At 46.9% G+C, this 25,601-nt stretch overlaps 1 protein-coding gene across 4 annotated transcripts in view; it reads left to right on the plus strand.

Moving 5' to 3' along the window:
• Nucleotides 1–25,601, plus strand: part of RIN3 (Ras and Rab interactor 3) — a 175,491-nt gene that overhangs the window by 19,486 nt on the left and 130,404 nt on the right. For all 4 annotated transcript variants that reach the window (XM_063793863.1, XM_063793864.1, XM_016926624.4 and 1 more), the window contains exon 2: nt 22,313–22,517. In XM_063793863.1, the coding sequence (XP_063649933.1) occupies nt 22,313–22,517 (205 nt within the window). The remainder of the gene's footprint in view (nt 1–22,312; nt 22,518–25,601) is intronic.

A 25,601-nucleotide genomic window follows, 5' to 3' on the forward strand; every position in this document is an offset into this window, starting at 1 on the left:
TGGTGGCCAAAGGTACTAACAACACTCAACATGCATATAGTTTTCCTCTTTATTTCTTTTTTCCTTCTATTTGAAAACAAATCCCACAAATAACACACGAATTCACATATACACTGAAAAGATGTAAACTTTAGAAAAGTCTAGATCAGCATTGTCCAGTGTGATAGCCACTAGTCACATGTAGCTATTTTACAAGTTAAATTAATTAAAATGTGTCAGTAGCACAACCATTATAGAAAACAGTGTGCAGATTCCTTAAAGAACTAAAAGTAGAACTACCATTTGATCCAGCAGTTCCACTACTGAGTATCTACCCAGAGGAAGAGAAGTTATTATACAAAAAAGATACTTGCACATGCATGTTTATAGCAGCAAAATTCACAATTGCAAAAATATGGAACCAGCCCAAATGCCCATCAGTCAACAAGTAGATAAAGAAATTGTGGTCTCTCTCTCTATATATGATGGAATACTACTCAGCAATAAAAAGGAGTGAATTAATGGCATTCGCAGCAACCTGGATGGAACTGGAGACCATTATTCTAAGTGAAGTAACTCAGGGATGGAAAACCAAACATCGTATGTTCTCACTCCTAAGTGGGAACTAAGCTATGAGGATGCAAAGGCATAAGAATAATACAATGGACTCTGGGGACTTGGGGGAAAGGGTGGGAGGGGAGTGAGGAATAAAAGGCTACAAATTGGGTACAGCGTATACTGCTCAGGTGTTGGGTGTACCAAAATCTCAGAAATCACCACTAAATAACTTACTCAGGTAACCAAATACCACTTGTTCCCCAAAAACTTACGGAAATAAAAATTTTGTTTTAAAATGTGGCAGTAGCCTCATTTCAAGTGCTTAATAACCACATATGGCTTGTGGTGACCATACTGGATGATACAGGTAAAGAGAATTTCCAGCAATGACAAAATTCTATTGGATAGCACTGGCTAGACCAGAAGCTAGGAAAACCCCACCAGCCAAAAATACTGTTTGGAATCAGTTTGGTTCTTTGGACTTCTTTTATATATATTTATGTATGTGTGGCCATCCATAGAGATAGCCTTCTTGAGTTTATAAAACCCCTCCACAAAATGATTATATCTGATCTGCCCAGCATCTCAGCCCTATGGGTATGAGACTGATGTTCCCCATTAAAAAAAAAATATCCTTTGAGTCATGTCATTTTTTTTTTTTTTTTTTTTTTTTTTACAGATGGGGAAACTTAGGCTCATAGAAAGTAAATGGGGCTGGGCGTGGTGGCTCACGCCTATAATCCTAAAACTCTGGGAGGCTGAGGTGGGCGGATCACTTGAGGTCAGGAGTTCGAAACCAGCCTAGCCATCATGGTGAAACCCCATCTCTACTAAAAATACAAAAATTAGCTGGGCATGGTGTCAGGCACCTGTAATCCCAGCTACTCGGGAGGCTGAGGCAGGAGAGTCGCTTGAACCTGGGAAGCAGAGGTTGCAGTGTTGCAGTGAGCCAAGATCGTGCCACTGCACTCCAGCCTGGGTGACAGAGTGAGACTCCATCTCAAAAAAAAAAAGAAAGAAAGAAAGAAAGAAAGTATATGGACAACTGTGGAGAGGTTGGAATGAGTTTGTTCCTTAGGGACAGAGGTCCTTCCCCTGAGTTTGTCCAGGGCAGCCGAGGGGCAGCCAGGCAGGGGGTCTCTGGTGGTCTTCTCAAATCCCTACACCTTCCACTATCTTGTATGTGAGAGGCTCTGACAAGCACATTGATCTGGGAAGATTCATGCCTGGGTGTCTATTCTCCCATTTTTATTGTTCCCCCTGAAGTGTTCACCTGTTACTTTTTTTATTGTCATTATAATACACATTTATTGTAAAATTTGGAGTGTACAGAAAAGTGCAAAGAAGGAGAAAGAAATCACTTCATCTCAGGATGAACCGCCACAGTTGTTTCAGTTTCCACTCACACCTGCAGAATAGGAGAGCTCTGGTTCTTCCGCATCCTCCCCAGGCCTTGGTAGTGTCAGCCTCCATCGTGACACCCATGGGGATGGGCTCTCGCTGTTCAATTTACGATTCCCCGATCCTCACGCTGTTGAGAATCTTTTCACATGCTCACAGCCATGTGGAGATCCACAGTAAGAAGCGCCAGGTCAAGCTTCTTGCTTATTTCCCTATTCATTGTCTGGTCTTTTCCTTATCGGTGTGTACAATGTGCTTATGAGCCCTTTGTTGGGTGTGTGTGTAAAAATATCTTCTCCCACTCAGGGCTTGTGCTTTCATTCTTTTTTTTCTTTTCTTTTCTTTTTTTTTTTTGAGGCAGGGTCTTGCTCTGTCGCCCAGACTGGAGTGCAGTGGTGTGATCTTGGCTCACTGCAGCCTCCGCCTCCCGGGCGAGCTTTCATTCTCCTAATGATGTCTTGATGAACAGGAAGTCTTTGTTTTACTGCATTCAATTTTATCAGTCCTTTCTTTTAAGATTGGCGGGTGTGGGTGTGTGCGTGCACGCACGTGCATACTGTTTAAGAAGTCTCTCTACCATCAGATTACGAAGACATTCTTTACTTTCTTCTAGAAGCTTTTTTGTTTTACCTTCCACCTTTTAAATTAGGACACAGTCTACCTGGAACAGACTTTTTTTTTTTATTTTTTTAGACACAGTCTTGCTCTGTCGCCTAGGCTGGATTTCAGTGGCGTGACCTTGGCTCACTGCAACCTCCGTCTCCCGGGTTCAAGCAATTCTCCTGCCTCAGCCTCCTGAGTAGCTGGAATTATAGGCATGTGCCACCACGCCTGGCTACTTTTTTTTTTTGTATTTTTTAGTAGAGACTGGGTTTCACCATGTTGGTCAGGCTGGAACTGATTTTTTAAGTTGTGAAGAAGGGACCAGGCTTCATTTTTCCCTCAGTTGGATACCCAGTTGTTCAACATCCTTTATTGACAAGACTGTCCTTTCCTCATGTGCTACTATTGCGGCTGTGCAGAAATCAGGTGACTGTAAATGTGCGGCTCTATTTCTGGACTTTTCTGTTCCACTGACCTGTGTGTCTGTCCCTGCAGTAATGTCACACCATCTTAATCACTTCGGCTTTATCATAAGCCTTGATATCCTGCAGAACAACTAATACCCCCTCTTCAAGTGCAGCCTGGATCTTCTCAGCCCCTTTCATGTCCCTCTGCCTTTTCACACAACACCTTTGGGATTCTAACTGGGATTGCACTGATGCTGTAGACCGTTTGTGTAGAATTGATAGCTTGACAGTATTGTCTTCCACGCCATGGACAAGATCTGTCCTTCCATCTCTCCATTCGCCTATTGTGTGTCTGTGATGTGTAATGTTTATATCATAAGCACTCATCAGTAGGAATTTGGCAGTGATTAGAAACATAGACTATTGACTCAAAAAACTGCCAGGGTTCAGCCGGGAGCAGTGACTCACATCTGTAATCCCAGCACTTTGGGAGGCCGAGTTGGGCAGATCACGAGGTCAGGAGATCGAGATCATCCTGGCCAACATGGTGAAACCCTGTCTCTACTAAAACTATAAAAATTAGCTAGGCATGGTGGTGGGCGCCTGTAGTCCCAGCTACTCAGGAGGCTGAAGCAGGAGAATCACTTGAACCCGGGAGGTGGAGGTTGCTGTGAGCTGAGATCGCGCCACTGCACTCCAGCCTGGTGACAGAGCAAGACTCCGTCTCAGAAAAAAAAAAAAAAAAAAAAAAACTGCTGGGGTTCATATCCCAGCTCTGCCAGTTGCTAATTCTGTAGCCCTACTGACTATGTCTTGGTTTCTTCCTCTCTAAAATGGGAATGATAACCAGAGTAACCTTATAGCATTCTTTTAAAGGATTAAATTGGTTCATGTATGTTAACCAGCAACAGCAATGCATGGCACACAGTAAATGGTAAACTCTGGAAACATAATTTATTTCTGAGTAGGTAATATGCTCATAGGATTTAAAAATATATATATATAATGAAAAAGATGTACAGTGAAGAAGTTTTCCCACCTGGTCCCTTCATGTCCCTGTTTATACCCCTTCCTGACACTAGCTTCCTGCATCTTCTTCCAGAGTTTCTTTATGCAAATACAAATAATTATTCTTTTTCTTTCCAACAAGGGAGTACAGTATACATACTGGTTTATATGTATGTAAGTGGTTAATATCTCCTTAACCATTTAGTGACTGGGTTGTTTCATATGGTACTAATATTTCCTACATTGCTTTTGTCCTTCAGCCACACACCCACCCTAGGAATCTTTCCATGTCAGTACACAGAAGGTATTCTCATGATTCTTCTTACAGTTGTATAGTATTCCATTCATTTCCCTGGTCCCTTATTGATGGACATTTAGGTTGTTTCCAGTCTTTTCTCCATTACAGACAATGCTCCCCTGAATCCAGTGAGCACTTTTGTCTGTGCGTCATTTTGCATACATGCAACTGTACATATAAGTTCCCATGATTGCTGGGTCAAGGGGCCTATGTGTTTATGTGTTTGCAATTGTGATAGAAGTTACTGAATTGCCCTCCATGAAGGCTGTACTAATTTATGCTTCCACCAGCTATAAGTGAGTGCCTTAGGGACTTTTTTTTTTTTTTTTTTTGGAGACAGAGTCTTGCTCTGTCGCCCAGGCTGAAGTGCAGTGGCACAATCTTGGCTCACTGCAGCCTCTGCCCCCCCGCCACCAGGTTCCAGCGATTCTCCTGCCTCAGCCTCCTGGGTAGCTGGGATTACAGGTGCACGCCACCACGCCTGGCTAATTTTTTTTTTTTTTTTTTTTTGAGACGGAGTCTTGCTCTGTCACCCAGGCTGGAGCACAGTGGTGCGACCTTGGCCCACTGCAGCCTCCGACTCCTGGGTTCAAGCGATTCCTCTGCCTCAGCCCCGCAAGTAGCTGGGACTACAGGCGCCCGCCTGGCTTTTTTGTATTTTTAGTAGAGACGGGGTTTCACCATGTTGGCCAGGATGGTCTCAATCTCTTGACCTTGTGATCCACCTGCCTCGGCCTCCCAAAGTGCTGGGATTACAGGTGTGAGCCACCACACCCGGCCACACCTGGCTAATTTTTGTATTTTTAGTAGAGACAGGGTTTTGCCAGGTTGGCCAGGCTGGTCTCAAACTCCTGACCTAGGTGATCTGCCTGCCTTGACCTCCCAAAGTGCTGGGATTACAGGCGTGAGCCACCATGCCTGGCCCTTAGGGACTATTTTTAATGGCTATATATTATTCCATTGTTTGTATGAGGCTGAACATCCCAAATTGCTTTCTTTATAGGTAAAAAATGGTTGGATGTTGCCAGTTTCATATGGTACTAATATTTCCTTAACCACTCCATTGTTGAACACTTTTTCTTGAACCCTTATTCTATGCCGGGCTTGGGCACACTGTGGTAGATGGGCCAGACACTGGAACACAAAGCTTGAGTTTGGGGGAGACCAGCATGTTACAGGCAGTATTGTGTGATTGTTTCTAGTTTTCCACAACTGCAAGTCACGTGGCAGTGAACATCTTTGTCTGTTAAGCTTCATTTGCATTTTAAAAGTATCTCTTTGAGATCTATTCTAGAAGGGAAATGGCCTACACTGTGCGGTCTTAGCCAGAACAAAAGCACAGAGTTCTCTAAATACACCTGCACACAGCCCAGCTCAATGCCACATATGAATGCTCTTAAGGGAAACTTTATTTTTCAAAGTTTCAAGTTGTTTTAATTGTTTTTTGAGTAGGCGATATAGTCACACGGTTCAAATTCCAAAGGTACAAAAGGGTTCATATCCCAGCTCTGCCACTTGCTAATTCTGTAGCCCTAGTGACTATGTCTCGGTTTCTTCTTTTCTCCATTACAGACAATGCTCCCCTGTACAGGGGAGGACCCCCTTCCCACCCTGTCCCCCAGCCTCCCAGGCCCCCTCCCAGGGGTCTGTCCTTGCAGAGATGGCCTCAGCTCATCCCAATATATGTGACAGGTGTGCTCAGGGCCTGCCCGTTGCCCTTGGTGACCTGGGTCTTTTGTCTTTGCTGCCTCCAGCTTCAGTCCCTCCAGCTTGGCCCCTAAATCCTGTCTTCTCCAGTAACTATCTCCATGTTCAGTGAAGTTTCTGGGGATCTTGGGGTGGGGGGGATGTCAGCTGCTCTTTCATATGACTGTTGTTGTAATTATTATTACGTTAAGCCCAGAGTGGGGTCTGGGCCCATAGTAAGTGCTGAATAAATACTTACTGGGCGAATAAATACTTACTGGGTGAATAAATGGTGGATACTAACATCACTGAATGCTTGCTGGACTCTGGGCACTATCCTGAACTCTTCATAGCAAACTCATCAAGTAGTCATGCTTATCTTTCCCATTTTAAATATAGGCAAATTGAGGCAAAGAGAGCCTGAGTCACTTGTGAAGCCACGGAGCTGGGATTCTAACCCAGGCTGCCTGGTTCTCAAGCCCATGCTTAAACCATGAGGCTGCATAGCTCTGGTTGATGACTGAAGGCCAAATTGCATGCAGTACCGGGGACAGGATTGGTACCGTCACCTGTAAGCTTGGGCCTGGTGGGAGTGGACAGACCTGCCCAGGACAGGTGGTGGGGTCAGCAGGACAGGCAGGCTGAGTCAGTTTAGACCTGGATGACCCAGATAGGCAAAGTGGCTAGGACCTTTGAACCAGAGAAGATTCCAGAGGGAGGGAGGGTGGAGGAACTCAGTCCAGGTTCCTAGGAGGCTGGGGGTGTACAGGGTTTGCAAGAGCAGAGCCCAAGGAGAAGGCAGAGCAGCTGGGACTAGAGGCCCAACAGAGCAAAGCCATGAGCCGTCAACCACAGTGGCTGAGCAGGGGCCTGGGGTGGGTCTGGCGTGGTGGGAGCCACCACCAGAAGGGCCTGGGGCTGAAGCTGGCTGCCTCTGCCAGCACCACCAGGCCTCCACACGTTGGGGTCAGTGTGGGCAGGTGGAGCCCAGTAGGGACAGCAGGGCACCTAGCTGGAGTCAGGAAGGCAAGACTGGTAGCTGGAGAGTGCTGGACACACACTAAGTGACAGAAGGCCTGCAGCGCACACAGATGTGGAAAGTTTGAAGGCCTTTGACCTGCCAGACCCCTTGATGTGGGCTGTGACGTGTGAGCTGAGGCAGTCTGGCCTGCTCTCAGCGCTTCCGAGGTCCGGAAGACCTGCCTAAACTGACTTCCCCTGCTAGAGGCTGTGGGCAGGGGCCCATAGAGCCTGTCCCCTGTTCCTGGGACTGACCCACTGAGGGTCGGGGGTCTTAGGCTGCACTCTATTCCCCACCTCCTAATGGAAGGTCTTTTGGTTTCCCAAGGGAGGAGAAACCCAGGGAACTTTCTCACAAGATTTTCCAGACACTTCTTGGAGCCACAAGCATCTGTGAGAACCTGCCAGGGCCCTGTACAGTTATTTAGCCCCTGGAAATAGGCTGGAGGCATTTGTTGAGTGTTTGTGCTTTGTGCATGTGTGAGAGATCCTAGTTCTGAAACTGCTACTTCTCTTCCATCCCCACGGGACCTCCATGGTCAGCCTGGAACTGTGTTTTTGTTTCTGTATGCACCAAAGCCTGGGCCAGAGGTGGAATTAGGAAGCAGCTGTGGCTCAGCTTCACACATGTCTAGGAAGAAGGATCTGGCAGATACAAAGCCATGGAGAAGCCAGCCTGGCCGCCTGCCTTCTCCCAGGCTGTTCACTGGGGCAGGGCCAGCCTGGCTTGGAAGAAAAGCCTTCAGGTGGCAGCTAGCCAAGGGTCGGTTGAGTCACAGAATTGCGGAATTCATAATGCTGGAAGGAACCTTAGTCCTTGGTCTGATCCATGCTCAGGAAATACCTAGCACAGCTGCTGCTGCTCTCCCAGGCAGAGCCCCTGGCAGACATCACTAGTAGATTCCTGCATTCTTTCAGTGGAGCCTTCAACATAACAGTCTAGGCAGCTGCTGTCAGTCAACTGGGGTTCACATGGGAAGTTCAACCTACTTGCCATCCCAGATCTGATCCAACCTACTATTTGTATTAAGAGGCTGCTGAACCTGGAGAAGGAAAGTGAGTTGCCCAAAGTCACGTAGTAAACAACAGAACCAGACAGTGTCATTTCCTTTATATCATATCCATTCTTGTAATGGTTACTTGCCATGTTACTACCCATCTCATAAACCCTCGTTATCTCCATTCATCTCCACAATGTGATTCCACCCTCCAGATCCAAATTAATTTCCCAAAAGCATTGTGGAGCTACAGAAAAACTGATGTTAGGTCATGTTAATACAAGTAGAGTATCTAGCTGTAGAGAGGTGATGGTCACACTTCTTTCTGTGCTGCTCAGGGCACACCTGGGTATTATTTCTATTTGGGACTCCACATTTCAGAAGTGCAAAGAAAGAAGGATACTCATTATACTCAGAAGGATAAAAGCAGTATGATGAGGAGGCTCAGAACCACTCCATATTTTATGGTCAATTGATTTTTGACAAGGCTGCCAAAACAATTCAATGGAGAAAGAATCGTCTTTCAAAAAATGGTGCTGGAACAATGTGGGATATCCACATGCAAAAGAATAAAGTCAGACCCCTACCTCATGCCATACATAAAAACTAACTCAAAATAGGACAAAGACCTAAATGTAAGAACTGAAATGATGGGCAAATTTTCATGATCTAAGACTAGGTAATGGTTTCTTAGGTATGACACCAAAACCACGAGCAACAAAAGAAAAACTAGACAAATTGGACTTCTTAGATTGTAACTTTTATGTTTCAAAGGACACCCTCAAGAAAGTGGAAATGCAGTCCATAGAATGGGAGAAAATATTTGCAAATCATATATCTGATAAGGGGCTTATATCCAGAATATATTAAAAATTTACAACTCAGTAATAGAAGACCCAATTCAAAAATAGGTAAAGGATCTGAATAAACATTTCTCTGGGGAAGATATACAAATGGCCAATAATGGGTCAGGCGTGGTGGCCCATGCCTGTAATCCCAACATTTTGGAAAGCTGAGGCAGGAGGATTGCTTGAGTCGAGGAGTTTGAGACCAGCCTGGGCAACATAGACCCTGTCTGTACAAAAAATAAAAAATTAGCCAGGTGTGGTGGCACATGCCTGTGATCCCAGCTACTTGGGAGGCTAAGGTGGGAGGATCACTTGAGCCTGGGAGGTTGAGGCTGTAGTGAGCCATGATCACACCACTGCATTCCAGCCTAGTTGACAGAGTGAGACCCTGTCTCAAAAAAAAAAAGGCTGAAAATGAACAGATGCTCAATATCAATAGCCACCGTAGAACTGCAAATCAAAACCGCAATGAGAAACTACTTCACAACCAATAGGGTGGCTGTAATCAAAAAGACAGACAATATAACAAGTGTTGGAAAGGTGCTGGAGAAATTAGAACCCTCATATGCTGCTGGTGGGAATGTAAAATGGTGTAGCCACTTTGGAACACAGTCTGGTAGCTCCTCAAAATACTAAACACAGAATTACCATATAATCCAGCAATTCCACACCTAGATATACACCCAAGAGAACTGAAAACATAGGTTCCATCCAAAAACTTGCACATGAATATTAGCAGCATTATTTGTAATATCCCCAAATTGGAAACTACTCAAATGTTAGCTGATGAATGGACAAGTCAAATGTGGCATCTCCATACAATGGGATATTGCTTGGCAATAAAAAGAAATGAAACATTGATATGGAAGTACCGATAAATTCCACTAGCTGCTACTACATGGATGAACCTTGAAAACATGATGCCAAGTGAAAGCCAGACACAAGGGACCACATAGTGTATGCCTCTGTTTGTAGGAAATGTCCAGAATAGGCAAATCTATAAAGACAGAAAGATTAGTGGTTGCCTCGGGCTAGAGGGAAGGGGGCAGGGCTGGGGAGGAGTGACTGCTCATGAGTAAGGGGTTTCTTTGTGGGGTGATGAATATGTACTAAAATTGATTGTGGTGGTGGTTGCCCAGCTCTGTGACTATGTTAAAAACCACTGAATTGGATTATTTAAATGCTGTTAAAAAACGAACCACCCTATCTGGAAATTCTTGGAGACACCCAGCTCAGCGTCAACCACAGCTGACAAACCTTCCCTCTGGGTTGCTGTGTGGAAGCCTGGGGCTGTTCCAGCTGGAAAACAGAAGACTCTAGGGTGGTAGATGCACAAGCCATCTTCACATAGTTTAGAGGCTTTATGGGGGGGTGGGGGGAGTAGTCCTCATGGCCCTATAAAATGTAGAAAAAGCAACAAGAGGAAACACTTCAGGGGAACAGATTTCATCTCAATAGAAATTGAGAATTGCTTCTCAGAATGGGTTGCCTGGTGAGGTAGCTAGCTCATGTGATTAAAGGTCTTCAAACAGATACAACTGCTGCTTGCTAGGGATGGTAGAGAGGGAACTGAAGTGTTAGGGTTAGGCTCTCAAAAGCCTATTGTTAACTATCCAGAAATTTTGCTAGCCAGGTGCAAACCTTTAGAGAGCTTGACCTCAGCAATGGTGGGAGCATTTACACCCCACACCCTGGAAACTGGCAATTGCTACACATCAAGGCTTTTGCTTTTTTTTTTTTTTTTCAAATCTTGGCTCACTGCAACCTCCGCTTCCGGGGTTCAAGAGATTTTTCTCCCTCAGCCTCTCAAGTAGCTGGGATTACAGGTGCCCGCCACCACACCCGGCTAATTTTTTAATTTTTAGTAGAGACGGGATTTCACTATGTTGGCCAGGCTGGAAGGCTTTTGCTCTTCATTTACTTATTCATTGTCCTAGACGGGTGTTTTATTGGCACACCTCTGATCCAAACCAGATACTCCAACAGGTATCTCTGCATGCTTACCTGCCTCCTAACAGTCTCAGATCCACCTCCCTGCCCAGTGGGAATTCCTTCTCCACTCTGTCCCATGTCTAATTCAGCCCTAGCTTCCTCCATGAACTGTTCGTGAAGCCTCCCCACCTCCCCATCTCATTTGGTAGTTACCATTTGCTAAAAGTCAGCTGTGGGCTGGGTTCTTTAGTTACACTGTCCCATTCAATCCTCATGCAGTCCTTGAGCTGAGTGGCAGAGTCTCCCTGCTTTACACAAGAGGACTCTGAGGCTCAAAGAGGTAGAGGAGCTCAGGAGGATCACAGGCCCTATCTAGCCTGAAGCCTGTACCTGTTCATCACACTATGGAATGAGGAGTGGGGAGTTCTCCCAGCCCCAAATGCCTGCAGGCCACACCGCACTCTTCCCGCCTACATCTACACCTGGAACCAGGAAATTCAGAGTTAGATGTCCTCTGGCATCAGCTGTTCTTTGTCTCCAATGACCTTCTCTGGCTTCTGCTCTGGTGGCTTGTGACAGCTGTGGGGGGGGTGGGGGCGGGGGTCCCAAAAAGTCCCCTGGGGCTGATTCTTTGGATGGCCAGTTGAATCTATTCCCGGGGCTAGACTCGTCTTGATGACCTTCTAACATGGGACTCTCGGGCTTCTGAACTGACTTTAAAATGCCAAGAAAAAACAGCTGGAGTGGTCATAGGGACAGGGCACTGGCAGAAGGAACAGGCCTGGGTGCCTGGGCTCTGCTCCACTCCACATTTCCTCGACTTGTGGCATGCTCTGGGACCCGGGAGTATGTGTGTTTATACATGAGAGCTTTTTTTTTTAAATTAAATATCAAGTTTAGAGAAGTCTAGAGAACAACATTGCAATGCCCTATGCACCCATAATTCAGCTTTGTTAATTCCTATTACTTTGCCATGTTTGCTTCAGATCTTTTTGTTTGGTTTAATAAATAAATCATTGCAGAACTGGTTGAAACCTCCTTCGCACCCCTCCCTGATCCTATTTTTCTCCTCAGTTCAAGGGCAGCCATCTTCCTGAGTTTGGTGTGTGCATGTATCCACAAACAGGATATAGAACTGTGGTGCGTGTTTTTTTATACTTTACATAAATGTTTTCATTCCTTCCGTAATTTGCTTACTTCACTCATTAGGGTTGATTTTTTTGTTTGTTTGATTGCTTTTTAAAACGTTTTCTTTTAACTTTCTGGTTTTTTTTTTTTTTTTTTTTTGAGACGGAGTCTTGCTCTGTCCCCCAGGCTGGAGTGCAGTGGCACAGTCTCCACTCAGTGCAAGCTCTGCCTCCCGGGTTCACGCCATTCTCCTGCCTCAGCCTCCCAAGTAGGTGGGACTACAGGCACCTGCCACCACGCCTGGCTAATTTTTTTGTATTTTTAATAGAGACGGGGTTTCACCGTGTGAGCCAGGATGGTCTTGATCTCCTGACCTCGTGATCCACCCGCCTCGGCCTCCCAAAGTGCTGGGATTACAGGCAGGAGCCACCGCGCCTGGCCTAACTTTCTGTTTTGACATGATTTCAGACTGGCAGAAGAGTTACAGGAATAGTACAGTGAATTCTTGTTGGTACACTCCTTTCGCCAGATTCATCAATTATTAACATTTTGTCACATTTGCTTGTTTGCACTCTTTCTCCCTCTCTATCTTTTTTCTTTTTTCTTTGTCTTTTTTTTTTTTTGAGATGGGGTCTCACTCTGTCACTGAGGCTGGAGTGCAGTGGTGCGATCAGTGCTCACTGCAGCCTCAATCTCCCCGGGCTCAGGTGATCCTCCCACCTCAGCCTCCTGAGTAGCTGGGACTACAGGCATGCAGCACCACACCTAGCTTCTAATTTTTTCTAAATGATTTGAGAGTAAGTTGCAGACATTTTATCTCTTTACCCCACATACTTCAGTGGGTATTTCTCAAGGACAAGGATCAAAATCAGGAAATTAACATTCATGCAATAAACAGAATTTTGAGATTTAACCATCTGTGTAGCATTGATTCTGGCCCTTTTCTCTTCTTTTCTTTGTTTTTTTTGAGACGTAGTCTTGCTTTGTCCCCCAGGCCGGAGTGCAGTGGCATGATCTCGGCTCACTGCAACCTCTGCTTCCCAGGTTTAAGCGATTCTCCTGCCTCAGCCTCCCTAGTAGCTGGGATTACAGGCACCTGCCACCACATCTGGCTAATTTTTGTATTTTTAGTAGAGACAGGGTTTCACCATGTTGGCCAGGCTGGTCTTGAACTCGTGACCTCAAATGATCCACCTACCTCGGCTTCCCAAAGTGCTGGGATTACAGGCTTGAGCCACTGTGCCTGGCCCCTGGGCCTTTTCTTTTATTGATAAATAATAGGTGTACATATTTTGGGGGTGCATATGATCTTCTGACACATTCATGTAATGTATCAGAATCAAATCGGGGGATTGGGATATCCATCACCTTAAATATTTATCTTTTTGCTGGGAACATTCGAACTATTCTCTACTTGCTGTTTTGAAGTATATAATAGATTAATGTTTACTATAGCCACTCCACTGATTTACTGCATTTCCTGCCTTTTAACAGCTGTGTCATTGTCCAGGGTGGACTGAGTCACAGCTTTATTTATCCATTCTCCTGTGGCGCCATTGGCTTTCCCCATTTTCTCCATGTAGTAAATGCTGCAGCAGCAGTGGCCATCTGTAAACGTGTAAACGCGGGTGTTCAGGGAATGGGGCTGCTGGAATCTGGGCTCCAGAATTTCTTCTCTTTTAAATTTTGATAGATTGTTATGATAGTGGGCGTAACTGTTTTCATTCTCTGGGGAGCTTTGCCCCCCGCCCCCAGCCTCAGACCATTCCTCCTGCTGTAACAAGTGAGAAGCAGTTGGGTTGAGTAGGGCCTGTTTGGGGGAATGAGATGTCCCTGGTGGACTAGGTTGGCCAGTGTCCCCAAAGCAACAGGTGTCCCTGGGAGAGATAGGGCATGACCACATGTGTGGTTGCTACATCCAGAAAAATGTGACCTACTAAAAGTGTTAACATGGGCCAGGTATTACCGGCTCCATTGTACAAATAAGAAACTGTTTATTTAAAATTATTATTATTTTATTATTATTTTATTTTATTATTATTAATATAATTATTATTTTATTTTATTTTATTATTATTTTATTTTATTATTTTATTATTATTGAGACAGGGTCTTGCTCTGTCACCCAGGCTGGAGTGCAGTGGTGTGAACACAGCTCACTGCAGCCTTAACCTCCTAGGCTCAAGCGATCCTCCTGCCTCAGCCTTCTGAGTAGCTGGGACCATAGGTGCACACCACTGTGCCCAGCTGATTCTTTTAATTTTTTGTAGAGATAGTGTCTCACCACGTTGCCCAAGCTGGTCTCAAACTCCCCAACTCAAGCAGTCCTCCCACCTTAGCCTCCCAAAGTGCTGAGATTGCAGGCGTGAATCACTGTGCCTGGCCTATTTAAGATGATTGTTTTCTTTTTTGAGACAGAGTCTCGCTGTGTCACCCAGGCTGGAGTGCAGTGGCACCATCTCAGCTCACTGCAACCTCTGCGTCCCTGGTTCAAGCGTTTCTCCTGCCTCAGCCTTCCAAGTAGCTGGGATTACAGGCATGTGCAGCCATACCCAGCTAATTTTTTTATTTTTAGTAGAGACGGGGTTTCACCATGTTGGCCAGGCTGGTCTCAAACTCCTGACCTCAGGTGATCTGCCCGCCTTGGCCTACCAAAGTGCTGGGATTACAGGCATGAGTCACTGTACCTGGCCTATTTAAGATGATTTTAAATCATGTTAGCAATGCATAATTATTATAAAAATTTGAAACAAACCCCCTTAACGTCTCTGAAATAACTCTAATGACATCTTACATAGCCTTCTGGAAATTATTTCTATGTATATTTCTATGTCACTGTGTGTGTTTGTGTGTATTCCCAAGTGAAATAATGAACATTATTGAATACACTTTCTTTGCCAGGATACGTAAACATGAAATTTTTTTTTTAAACTTTCAAGAGCTGGAAGAGTAGAGTGGTTAGAAGCGTAGATTCTGGAGTCAGATTGCCAGGGTTTGAATCCCAGTTCTGCCACTTATTGATGTGTGACCTTTGGTGAATTATTTAACCTCTCTGTGTCTCTGTGTCTTCACCTTTACATGAGACCACTAGGGGTAGGGTAGGTATATTCGGTTCCTAGGGCTGCAGTAGCAAGTTACCACTAACTTTGCAGCTTAAAGCAGCAGAAATTTATTTTCTTGTGGTTCTCAAGGCCAGATATCCAAAACCAGCGTTTCAGCTGGGCAGGTTCCATCTGGAGGCTCTAAGGGAGGATCCGTCCCATGCCTCTCCCTGAGCTCCTGGTAGTGGCTGTCTACCTCTGGCACTCCTTGGCTTGGGGCATCATAACTCCAGTCTCTACCTCTGCCTTCACACGGACCTCATCTGTGTCTCTCTGTGCCTTTCCTTCTTATAGGGACACCTCTCATTGGAGTTAGGGCCCACTCTAAACTTAGGATGATCTCATCTCAGTAGCCCTAAATTATATCTGCAAAGAAAAAGATCCTTTTTCCAAATAAGGTCACATGTACAAGTACTGGGGTTAGGATTTGGACATATCTTCTCGGGGGACACAATTCAACCTCTGAGGTTGAATCAGGCAGGTGTGAGGATGACTGAATTAACAGGATTTGGGGGCCCACAGTGGGCACCGTATGGTGTGGACTATGAATACATGAAACAGGCAAGTTGCTGCCCTGGCTGGCATCACCAGGGCTCCCTCCCTCCCACGCCGGCCCCTGCACTCCCTCTGTGTACTCGTGGTGCTTTGTCTGGAGGGACTGTGCCATCCTGTAACATTTATCACCAGAGCCACGCTGGCTTCTACTGGCCCAAAAGCCCTCTAAGGCCAGGGACCAGGCCTCTCCATTCCTGTAGACCCCCTTTGTCTTGTTGAAGCTGGGAGGCCACGCTGCCTTGGGTCAGGTTGGTAGGTGGGGTAGTGACGGCCTTTTCCGGTTCTCCCTTTCCGTCACACACTCCCACCTCCCGCCCCCTGGCGTGTTCTGGCCAAGTCTATACAGGAAAGCCTCGGTTCCCACCGTGAGGCTGCATTGGAACTCTCTGAGCTGCTTCCTGGGGCTGACATAGGCAGCCCAAAGCCAGAACCCTGTTTAGCTGGGAAACTTCTGCGCCTTCCCCCTACCCCTAATAGGCAGCATCTAGCCAGGGCCGCACACCCCAAGCTGCCATGCTCACCGCTCTGTCCCCACACTTGGTCAGCCCCTTGGGCTAGCTATCCACCCTGGAGTGGAGCTTCCCTCTTCTACTCCCCAGGCTGAATAGGCCTGAATGTAGACAACAGGCACCATGCCCAGGAGCTGGGCACACTCAAGGCCAATTCCCGCCCTCCTTTAGGGAACTGGTGAGAAAATCCCCATAGAAGCTGAGAGGTTGAGTCCTGCAGCCCAGGGGCTGGGTTTTCCTGAGTGTCTGCTGGCACTGCGTCTGGCAGGGCGTTCTGGGTGGGTGTCTGGCGGCAGCCATAGGATCAGAAGCCTGTGGGCCTGCTGCTCTGAGCTCATTGCTCTATTCCCCATGAGTGGGAGAACAACACGTTGTGGAGCAATTTCTCTTTCTGTTGGAGCTGCTCCAAAGCTTCCAAGGCTCTAACAACACCTTTCATTATCCAAGGTCCCCGGTTCTGCCTTTGCAGGGTCCTTAGCGGAGTGGGAGTTCAGCTGGTGAGAGGGAGGGCGTGGGTGTCAGAGTGGCCGGCTCTGCCAACAGATGGCTGATCTGATGCTGGGTGGGCTTAGCGACGGCTCCTGGCAGTTGGAGCTGCTGTGGCCAGGCCAGTTGATAAGCGTCATCACAGCTGTAAAACAAAGCCTGCATGTCACCCACTCTGGGCACTTCCATCTTTGCCATCTTGCCACAAGTCACTTCAATCAAATGTGCCTAGTCCCAAAATCAAGGTTTTAAAGTGAGAGAACTGTAGCAGGAAGAGGAAGAGAAGCGTTATAACTCGGGGGTTGGAGGGTTGGAAAAACTGTAACATTTACTGAATAGTGTGTCAGGCACTGTGCTAAGTAGTTGACAACTCATGAAATTTTCCCAGTAACCCTCTTAAATAAAGACAATTACGTTGTTTTTACTTATTTTTATTTTTGTTTAGTTTTATTTATTTATTCATTCATTTTGAGACAGGGTCTTGTTCTGTTACCCAGGCTGGAATGCAATGAGGCGATCTCAGCTCACTGCAGCCTCCACTTCCAGGCTCAAGCAATCCTCCTACCTTAGCCTCCTGAGTATCTGGGACTACATGGGGCATACGCCATCATGCCTGGCTAATTTTTCAAAAGTTTTTTGTAGAGATGTGGTCTCACTATATTTCCCAGGCTGGTCTCAAACTCCTGGGCTCAAACAACCTTCCTGCCTTAGCCTTAATCCCAAAATGTTTGGATTACAGGCGTGAGCCACAGCGCCCAGCTTATTATGTTTTCACAGGTGATTAAACTGAAGCCCAGAGAGGTAAAGTATTAATAACTGGCCAGAGGTCATACAGCCTGCATTCAAACCCAAGACTTCTAATACAGCAGGCAGGCTTCATCTGAAGGGGCCTTAAGGGATGGGGAGAACTGTTTTGCCAGTAGTTCACTATTAAAAATTTAAAAGATACAGAAGACTTGAAAGAACTTTGCAGTAAACACCCATACACCCACAAGTAACCCTCAATGTTTTTCTCTGTTTTGTTACATATCTTTACATATCCATGAATGCACCTTACTTTTTAATGTATTTCATAGGAATTTGCAGACCACCCCCTGAATGTTATCATGACTAGAGTTAACTAGAGTTCAGTGTTTAGTTAGGATTATCTTTTATAGTTTTGGTATAAAATTTGCATGTGGTAAAAGTGAATGCACACATCTAAGTGTCCTGTTTGAACTTCATATAAATGGATTCATGCCATATGTACTTTTTTGCATTTGGCTTCCTTGACTCAGCATAATGCTTCTGAGATTCATTCACGTGGTTGTGTGTGTGGTTAATTCCTTTTTATTGCTGACTACTGGCCCGTTGTGTGGACATGCCACAGTTTGTTTATCCATTCTGCCGCTGATGGACACTGGAACCAGGTGGTATTGAGCTGTTAGGAGGAGAGCTGCTTTGTCATTCATGTGCAAGTCTTTCTGGACGTATACTGTCATTTCCCTCGGGTATATACCTAGGAGTGGAATCGCTGGGCCATAGGGTAGGTATATGTTTAGGTTTATTAAAAAGTGCCATATCTTTGTCTAAAGTGCTCGTTCCAATGTTCGTTCTCCCCAAGAGTACGCTGGCATTCTGATTACTTCCCATTCTCACCACTATGTGATGTTGTCAGTCATTTTAATTTTAGCCATTCTAGTGGTTGTGCCGTGGTATCGCATTGTGGTTTTAATTTGCATTTCCCTAATGACTAATGACTTTGAGCATTTTTTCACCTGCTTGTTGTCCATTTGTATATCTTCTTCTTTGAAGTATCTGTTCAAATCTCTTGCCCATTTTAAAAATTGATTTGCTTGGTCTCTGTTGGATATATGTTTTGCAGATATTTTTCCCCCAGCCTGATGGGCAGAAGTTTTAAATTGTGATGCAATCTAACTTTATCTATTTTTTCTTTTATGATCATTGCTTTCTGTGTCTGGTCTAATGCTTTTGCCTACCAGTTGGAAATAATCTTGGGAGGAAGAAATAGACCCTGAAGGAGGTGCAGGTGGACAGAGCAGCATGAGCGTGGGCTCCGGGTGGAGAAGTGCATGTTCTGTTGGGTGATGGAGTGGAGCCCTTTGTAGGGGGTGTCTGGGGTTGAGGGGCAGAGGCCCAGAAAGGGAATGCCTTAAACATGAAGGGACTGGACCGGATTCTTTAGGCAGTGGAATCCATTGCAAGTTTTAGAGCAGGAAGGGATGTGATCACAAGACAGTGAGATGTACAGTCCTCGTGATGTTGGAGCCTGGGGCAGAGTTTCCACTCAGTCAGTCACCCTGAGAGCAGCAGCCTCGTGCTTCAGGATGCAGGTGGGGCTGCCGGGCTGGGAAGCAGGTTTATCTCTGTGGATTCCTGCAGACCCTCCTGGGCCCTGAGACCACCCAGGTCCCCCCAGATCTTCATGGGCCCATTTATTCTTGCCAAGGAAGCCTGAGCGCTGGGCTAGGCATGTAGCTAGCTGGAAGCCCAGCCCTGGGGAGTGCTTGTACATGTGGATTTAGGGCCAATGCTCCCTGTGGCTCCAGATGCTCATGGGGCCCTCCCCCTACCCCCTCTGCTCTCACCTCCTGCCACTCTCACCCTTCTCTCATTGTCCCTCCTTGCACTTGCTCCAGGAGCAGGAATTGCAGGCTTGGGAGTTTGCTCTTCCTTCTGCCTGGACATCTCTTCCCCAGATACCTGCAGCCAGGCACTTATTCCACAGTCACCTTTTCCGGGTGTCTTCCCTGGCCACCCAGTTTGGAACTGTCACCCATCCATGGGACCCTTTCCTCTTCCTCTTTGGCGGTATTACCATCTAACATCCTCTAGTCACCTATTTGCCTTGTTTATTGCCCGCCTCTTCCCCTAGAATGTAAATACCATGAAGGTTTTGGGTTTTTTTTTAACTGTTTTGTTCACTGCTCTAACCTGTGCCTGGAACAGCATTTGACATTGGCAGGTCCACAGAAACTAAGCACGGCCCGAGTGAATGAGAGGCCCACTTCCTCCTTACTCCCAGAACCTCTCTGTTTGATCGCAGCTTTGGTTCTGCAGGTAAAAAAAAAAAAAAAAAAAAAAAAAAAAAAAAAATTGGGGATGAGCCGAGGTCACACTTAGGGCCACCCAGCAAATGGAGAAGCTTCCTTCTCCCAGTCCCCATTGCACAGATGAGGAAACAGACCTTGACAGGGAAAGGACTTGGCCAAGTGCTAAGCCATAGTTCATGGCAAAGAAGAAATGAAGCCGATTGCCCTCAATCCCTGCTATTGAAAGTCCTAACTGGCCTGGGGGAGGCTGGGGCCCAAGCAGGGATGTTTAAGGATGATTATAGCGTCTTTTGGTGCCAGAACATATGTTTGTGTTTCCAAGTGGGGTTAGAGGAGCCTGCAGCCCAGGGGTTTCTTTTCTTTTCTGGGAAATTCAGACCTCCATCATTTTAACTTTTCCCAGACGAGATGCTGGGACCACACTCAGGGCCTGGGAAGTGGTTACATCAGTATCAGCCAGGCCGCCCTGGCCTTGAGCTCCAAATGAGACTGTTCGGCTTCAATTCCACAGCCTGTGGACTTCCACAGAGCCATCCTACCCCACCCCCACCAGCCCCAGGATTCCTGCCATTCCCCGGGACACTCATATTTTCCTGGTGACCTGGCTCCTTCTTCTAGGTAGGCTGAAGGCTGTGGACCGAAAGGGGAAATCCACAGGCAGCCGGGAGCACACACAACATTCGTGAGAGTCAGGGCCCCCCGGAGGATGTGGGAGGGAATTTTCTCCCCGGCTACAGACTTCACACTGACCTTCACACACCCCTCCTCATGACAGGCAGTCCCAGTCAGTTCTCTCGAAAACCACTGCTCAAAATTCACAACACTGCTGCCCCTGTTTAATACAGCGCTGCCTGACCCCTCCACCACCCTGAGAACCCCCAGGACCCCTACAGCCCTGCCTTCAGGGGTAGTTCCACTTTCCTGTGCCCTTTTACAGGGCTTACCCTGGCCTCATCCCCTGCCTCCCCCAAGGGGCTCCTTACAGCACACGCCCTGGACGCTTCTGGAAACAATGCCAACCTTGATCCCCGGTACCCCTGGGCAACATCACAGAGACACAGGGCAAGATGGAAGGCACCATCCACAGCTTCATGGCTTTCTGGGTACCCTTGTCTGTCTGATTAAGGTTTTCACCCCTGCAGGTACCTTGAGAGACTTGGTGCCTTAGGTAGAATGCACACAGACCTTCTGGCCCACCCAACTCAGGATGCGAGGCTCTGAGATGTTGTTCCTCCTTTTCTGGAATCAAAACCAGCCTGTGTGTGTTGGGATGGGGAAGGCAAATATGAGGGTCTTGGGGAGGGTCTGGGATCTCTTAAACCGGACAGAACTGTGAACAGTAGGCAGTGCCCATTTCCCAGCGAAGCCCTCAGTTTGACTTTGCTGTTTGTTGGGTCTGTGATCCTCCTTCCCCCACCGTGCTGTGTTGACACATCCTCATTCTGGGGGCTCAGGCACTGTTGACTGGGAAGGGGTAAGAAGGAACTTTCTAGAACTGTCCTATATCAGCACCATCCAATGGAAATCTAATGCAAGCCACATATGTCATTTTATATATTCTAGCAGCCATATTACAACCGGCAAAGTAATTTTAATAATATTTTATTTAACCTGACACATTTAAAATATTATCTTGCTGGGCACGATGGTTCACACCTGTAATCCCAGTACTTTGGGAGGCCGAGGTGGGTGGGTCACTTGAGGTCAGGAGTTTGAGACCAGTCTGGCCAACATGGTGAACTGTCTCTACTAAAAAAATACAAAAATTAGCTGGGCATGGTGGTGCACGCCTGTAATCCCAGCTACTCGGGAGGCTGAAGCAGGAGAATTGCTTGAACCCAGGAGGCGGAGGCTGCAGTAAGCTGAGATCACGCCACTGCATTCCAGCCCGGGCGACAGAGCAAGAATCTGTCTCAAAAAAAAATTATACTAACTTGTAAACAATAAAAATATTAATAAGCTATTTTATATTCTTTTTATCACAGTAAGTTTGAAATCCTGTGTATATTTTGTGCTTACAGCACTTGTCAGTTCAGACAAGCCACTTCTGGCTAGTGGCTACGGCAGCACAGATCTCTCTATCTTGATTTGGGTGGTAGTTACACAGGTGTAGACATATGTAAAAATGTGGCTAGCTGTACACTCAAGATGTGTGCATTTCACTGTGTGTGTTACTCTTTAAAAGTTTTTAAAAAGCCTCTTCAAGGCTCTGCTCAAATGCCACTCGTTTTCCTGAACCCATCCCGGGTTGCAGTGAGCTGCTTCTGTTGAACTGTGCTTCTGTTACATTTATACTTGTACCATAGCTGTGTCTCGCCATTTCCTCACAGACTCAAGTCTTGGGTCTCACAGACCCAAGAAACAGTGAGATCAAACTGAGGGGTCCACTGGGAAATGGGCACTGCCTACTGTTGACAGTTCTGTCCGGTTTAAGAGATCCCAGACCCTCCCCAAGACCCTCACATTTGCCTACCCCATCCCAACACACACAGGCTGGTTTTGATTCCAGAAAAGGAGGAACAACATCTCGGAGCCTCACATCCTGGGTCGGGTGGGCTGACGTGTGTTTCCTACAAGCACCCTAAGATGAAGACCATGGTTTGTTGATTTTTTTTAATTCCCCAAAGGGCCACTGACTACCTCATGCTGAATAAGTAAGCATGGCTGAATGGAATCCCCAGTTGTTATAAACCTTCTCTGGGCTGGCTGCAGGATAGCTGATCATTGAATTCTGTTTTTCAGTCCGGTTCCAGTTGTTGGCAAAGGAGAGGAAGAGGAAGAGGAAGATGGCATGCGGCTTTGTCTGCCAGCCAACCCGAAGAACTGCCTTCCTCGCCGCCGGGGCATCAGCATCCTGGAGAAGCTCATCAAAACATGCCCGGTGTGGCTGCAGCTGAGTCTGGGCCAGGCAGAGGTGGCCAGGATCCTGCACCGGGTGGTGGCCGGGGTGAGTGGGGGCATCTCCCACTTGGTAGGCACACTCACCTGTGAGGAACTCAGGCGTGCTCCACACCTGCCCTGGCTCCCACAGGGAAGCAGCTACCATGCAGATGACTGCATGTTTATTTCCCTTTCCTACATTTGTCAGCTTTTTGACCACAATTTTTTCCCAGAACACAGGCATGGGGGGCTGGTGAGGGGCCTGGTTTCTTCTTTGGGGAGCAGGTGTTTGTGACTGGAGAGCAGGGAGTGGGTGGCTTGCAGGCTCTCGGGGCATTTGGGCACCTGAGAGGCAGGACTGATGCAGTCAGGAGGACCATGCTGGCCTGCTCTGACTTTGAGAGCTCAGCCAGGCATCCAGGGTCCAGAGAGTGTCAATCAGAGCCAGGGTAAAAAAAAATGGCTTTATGCTCCCTGTTTTACATATGCAAATAAGGGGCTGTGTGATGCAGTCAAAAGATGTTTCGGAGGTCAGACTCTGTGAGCTGGGCACACGGCTTAAATTTTCTAAGCCTCACTTTTGTTGCTTTGAAATAGGGGCATTCACACCACCCCCAAGGCTCTTATTCCTATTGCATGGGAAGATAGATGATGGATGGATGAATGGACAGATGGATGGACAGACAGACAGATGGATAGATAGATGGATGGACGTATGGACATACAGACAGATAGATAGACAACAGATAAGTGGGTGATAGATGATGAAATATGAGTCAGAGCTCATCATATGTTCCTTTCACCTCCCACACACATTTTCTCCTATACGCTGCTTCCTTTTGAAAACAACTTGAATTTGTTTAATTACCAAAGTGATACACATATGTGTTCATTACTTAACAAAAACCCAAGCTGGACAGACATGTAAAAAGGAAAGATCTTTTCCACCTACTGTAACCAAACTCACTCCCCAGAAGTGTTTTCTTTTTTTAATTGAGATGAAATTCACATAATATAAAATTAGCCATTTAAAAGTATACAGTTCAGTGGCATTTAGTACAGACACAATGTGGTACAACCACCACCTCTATCTATCTAGTTCCAAAACATCTCATCATTCAAAACAAAGCCCTACACTCCCTCCCCCTTCTCCCCTCCTGCAGCCCCGTAACCACCAATCTGCCTCCGAAGTCACGTTGCATGCGGTACGTCTGTCTGCACATTTTCCATGCATTTGCATATTCATGCATATTCACGTAGAGGCAAGCATTCCCTGAGTACTTGCTTTGCTCCAGGCAGTCTTGCAAGTTCTTCATGTGAATCTGCCCATTTAACCTCACAGCAGCCCTAGGAGGTAGGTGTTGCCACCTTGCCCATTGTATAGATGAGGTAACTGTGATGCAAAGGCATTGAGTGCCCTCCCCCAGGGGACACAGTGAGTAAATCGCAGAGTGGGAATCTGGAGCCAGGCAGTCTGGGTGCCCTGTGCTATGTTGAGCACACACGTTTTATTTGGCTTAGCTGGACTTTTGTCCCCCAGCCACTGTGCACTTTTGATGGTCTCTCCCCTGCTGTGGTTGCAGGGCTTGTCTACCTCCCAGGAAGAGTCCAGACGTATAAGTACAGGGCTCAGATGGCGAATGGACTCGTTCACCTCGGACGAGGTAAAATGCATCAAGTTGCCAGTTGTACCTGAAAATCAGAATTACTAGAACTTATGGGGCCTTCTGCAAAGTCCTGACCTCCTCTTGCTACAGAGGCCCCTGTCACAGGGAGTGGGCACTGTGGTGGCCTGGAAGCACAGCAGTGTCCTGCCAAGACCAGGGGGACCGCTGGCCTGGCAAGGCCTGGGTAGAAAATAAAACCAGGGTCTCCTGCCAGTGGGTGTTCAGCCAGCACCCTCTGTGGTCCCCAGTTCCCCTGGTAGGTTCTCAGGAATGAGCTTCCCACCCTTGCTGGGAGGATGCAGCTCAAAACCAGCCCAAGGGGAAAATTTTTGATGCCAGGGGATGGCCATGTTCTGGATTTTTCTTGGTCATCAAGAAGGACATGTGCAGGGCAGGTGTGTGGATGGGAATTACCAGACAGTGGGGGATGGTCCCAGGAGAAGGTGCTGGCTCTCCAGAGCAAGCTGGGTGGGACATAGTCATGACTGCTCTGTCAAAAGATTCAGTTCTCTCTTCAGAAAATTGGCCTGGGCGTGGTGGCTCATGCCTATAATCCCAGCACTTTGGGAGGCCACGGCAGGGAGATTCCTTGAGCCCAGGAGTTCAAGACCAGCCTGGGCAACATGGCGAGACCCCGTCTCTACAAAAAATACAAAACTTAGCCAGGCACGGTGGCGTGCACCTGTAATCCCAGCTACTCGGGAGGCTGAGGTGGGAGAATCACTTGAACCGGGGAGGTGGAAGTTGCAGTGAGCCTAGATCACGCCACTGCACTCCAGCTCAGGTGATGGAGTGAGACTCTGTTAAAAAAAAGAAAAAAAAAAGAGATTAAAAAGTTTAAAATAAGCACAACTAAAAATAACTGTAGTGGTTCCTTTTGGAGAATGCTTAGTAATTCCAGGCTCTGTGCTTTGCAGATATCATCTTGCAATCATCCTGTGAGGTCAACTCTGCCATTATACCCATTTCACAGATAATGAAACCGAGGCTAAGAGGAGTGCTTTAGTTTGGGTTTCCCCAGAAGCAGACCCTGAGACAAGGATTTGAGTGCAAGTGGATTATTTGGGTAGTAACCCCAGGAAGCACCAGTAGGGGAACCAAGCCAGGGGAAGGTACATTGTCACGAGAGTTACTCTTGGGGGCAGCTGGAGCTGAATCCTCCTGGGGAACTCTGGGAGCCGGCATGGAACACACGTCTCGTGGTTATCCCACCGGAGGGGTGAGGGAGCTGTGTATTATTCACCAACTCCTGATAGTCGTGGGTCAAAGGCTGTGGGGTGTGAGGAGGATGCATCTTCCAGCACCTTCTCTATTCCTTTTGTTTTTTCTTTTCTTTTCTTTTCTTTTTTTTTTGTGAGACAGAGTCTTGCAGTGGTGCAATCTCAGCTCACTGCAACCTCCACCTCCTGGGTTCAAGCGATTCTCCTGCCTCAGCCTCCCAAGTAGCTGGGACTACAGGCGTGTGCCACCATGCCTGGCTAATT

The sequence above is a fragment of the Pan troglodytes genome, chromosome 15 (genome assembly GCF_028858775.2).
Source record: "Pan troglodytes isolate AG18354 chromosome 15, NHGRI_mPanTro3-v2.0_pri, whole genome shotgun sequence".
NCBI classification, from domain to species: domain Eukaryota; kingdom Metazoa; phylum Chordata; class Mammalia; order Primates; family Hominidae; genus Pan; species Pan troglodytes.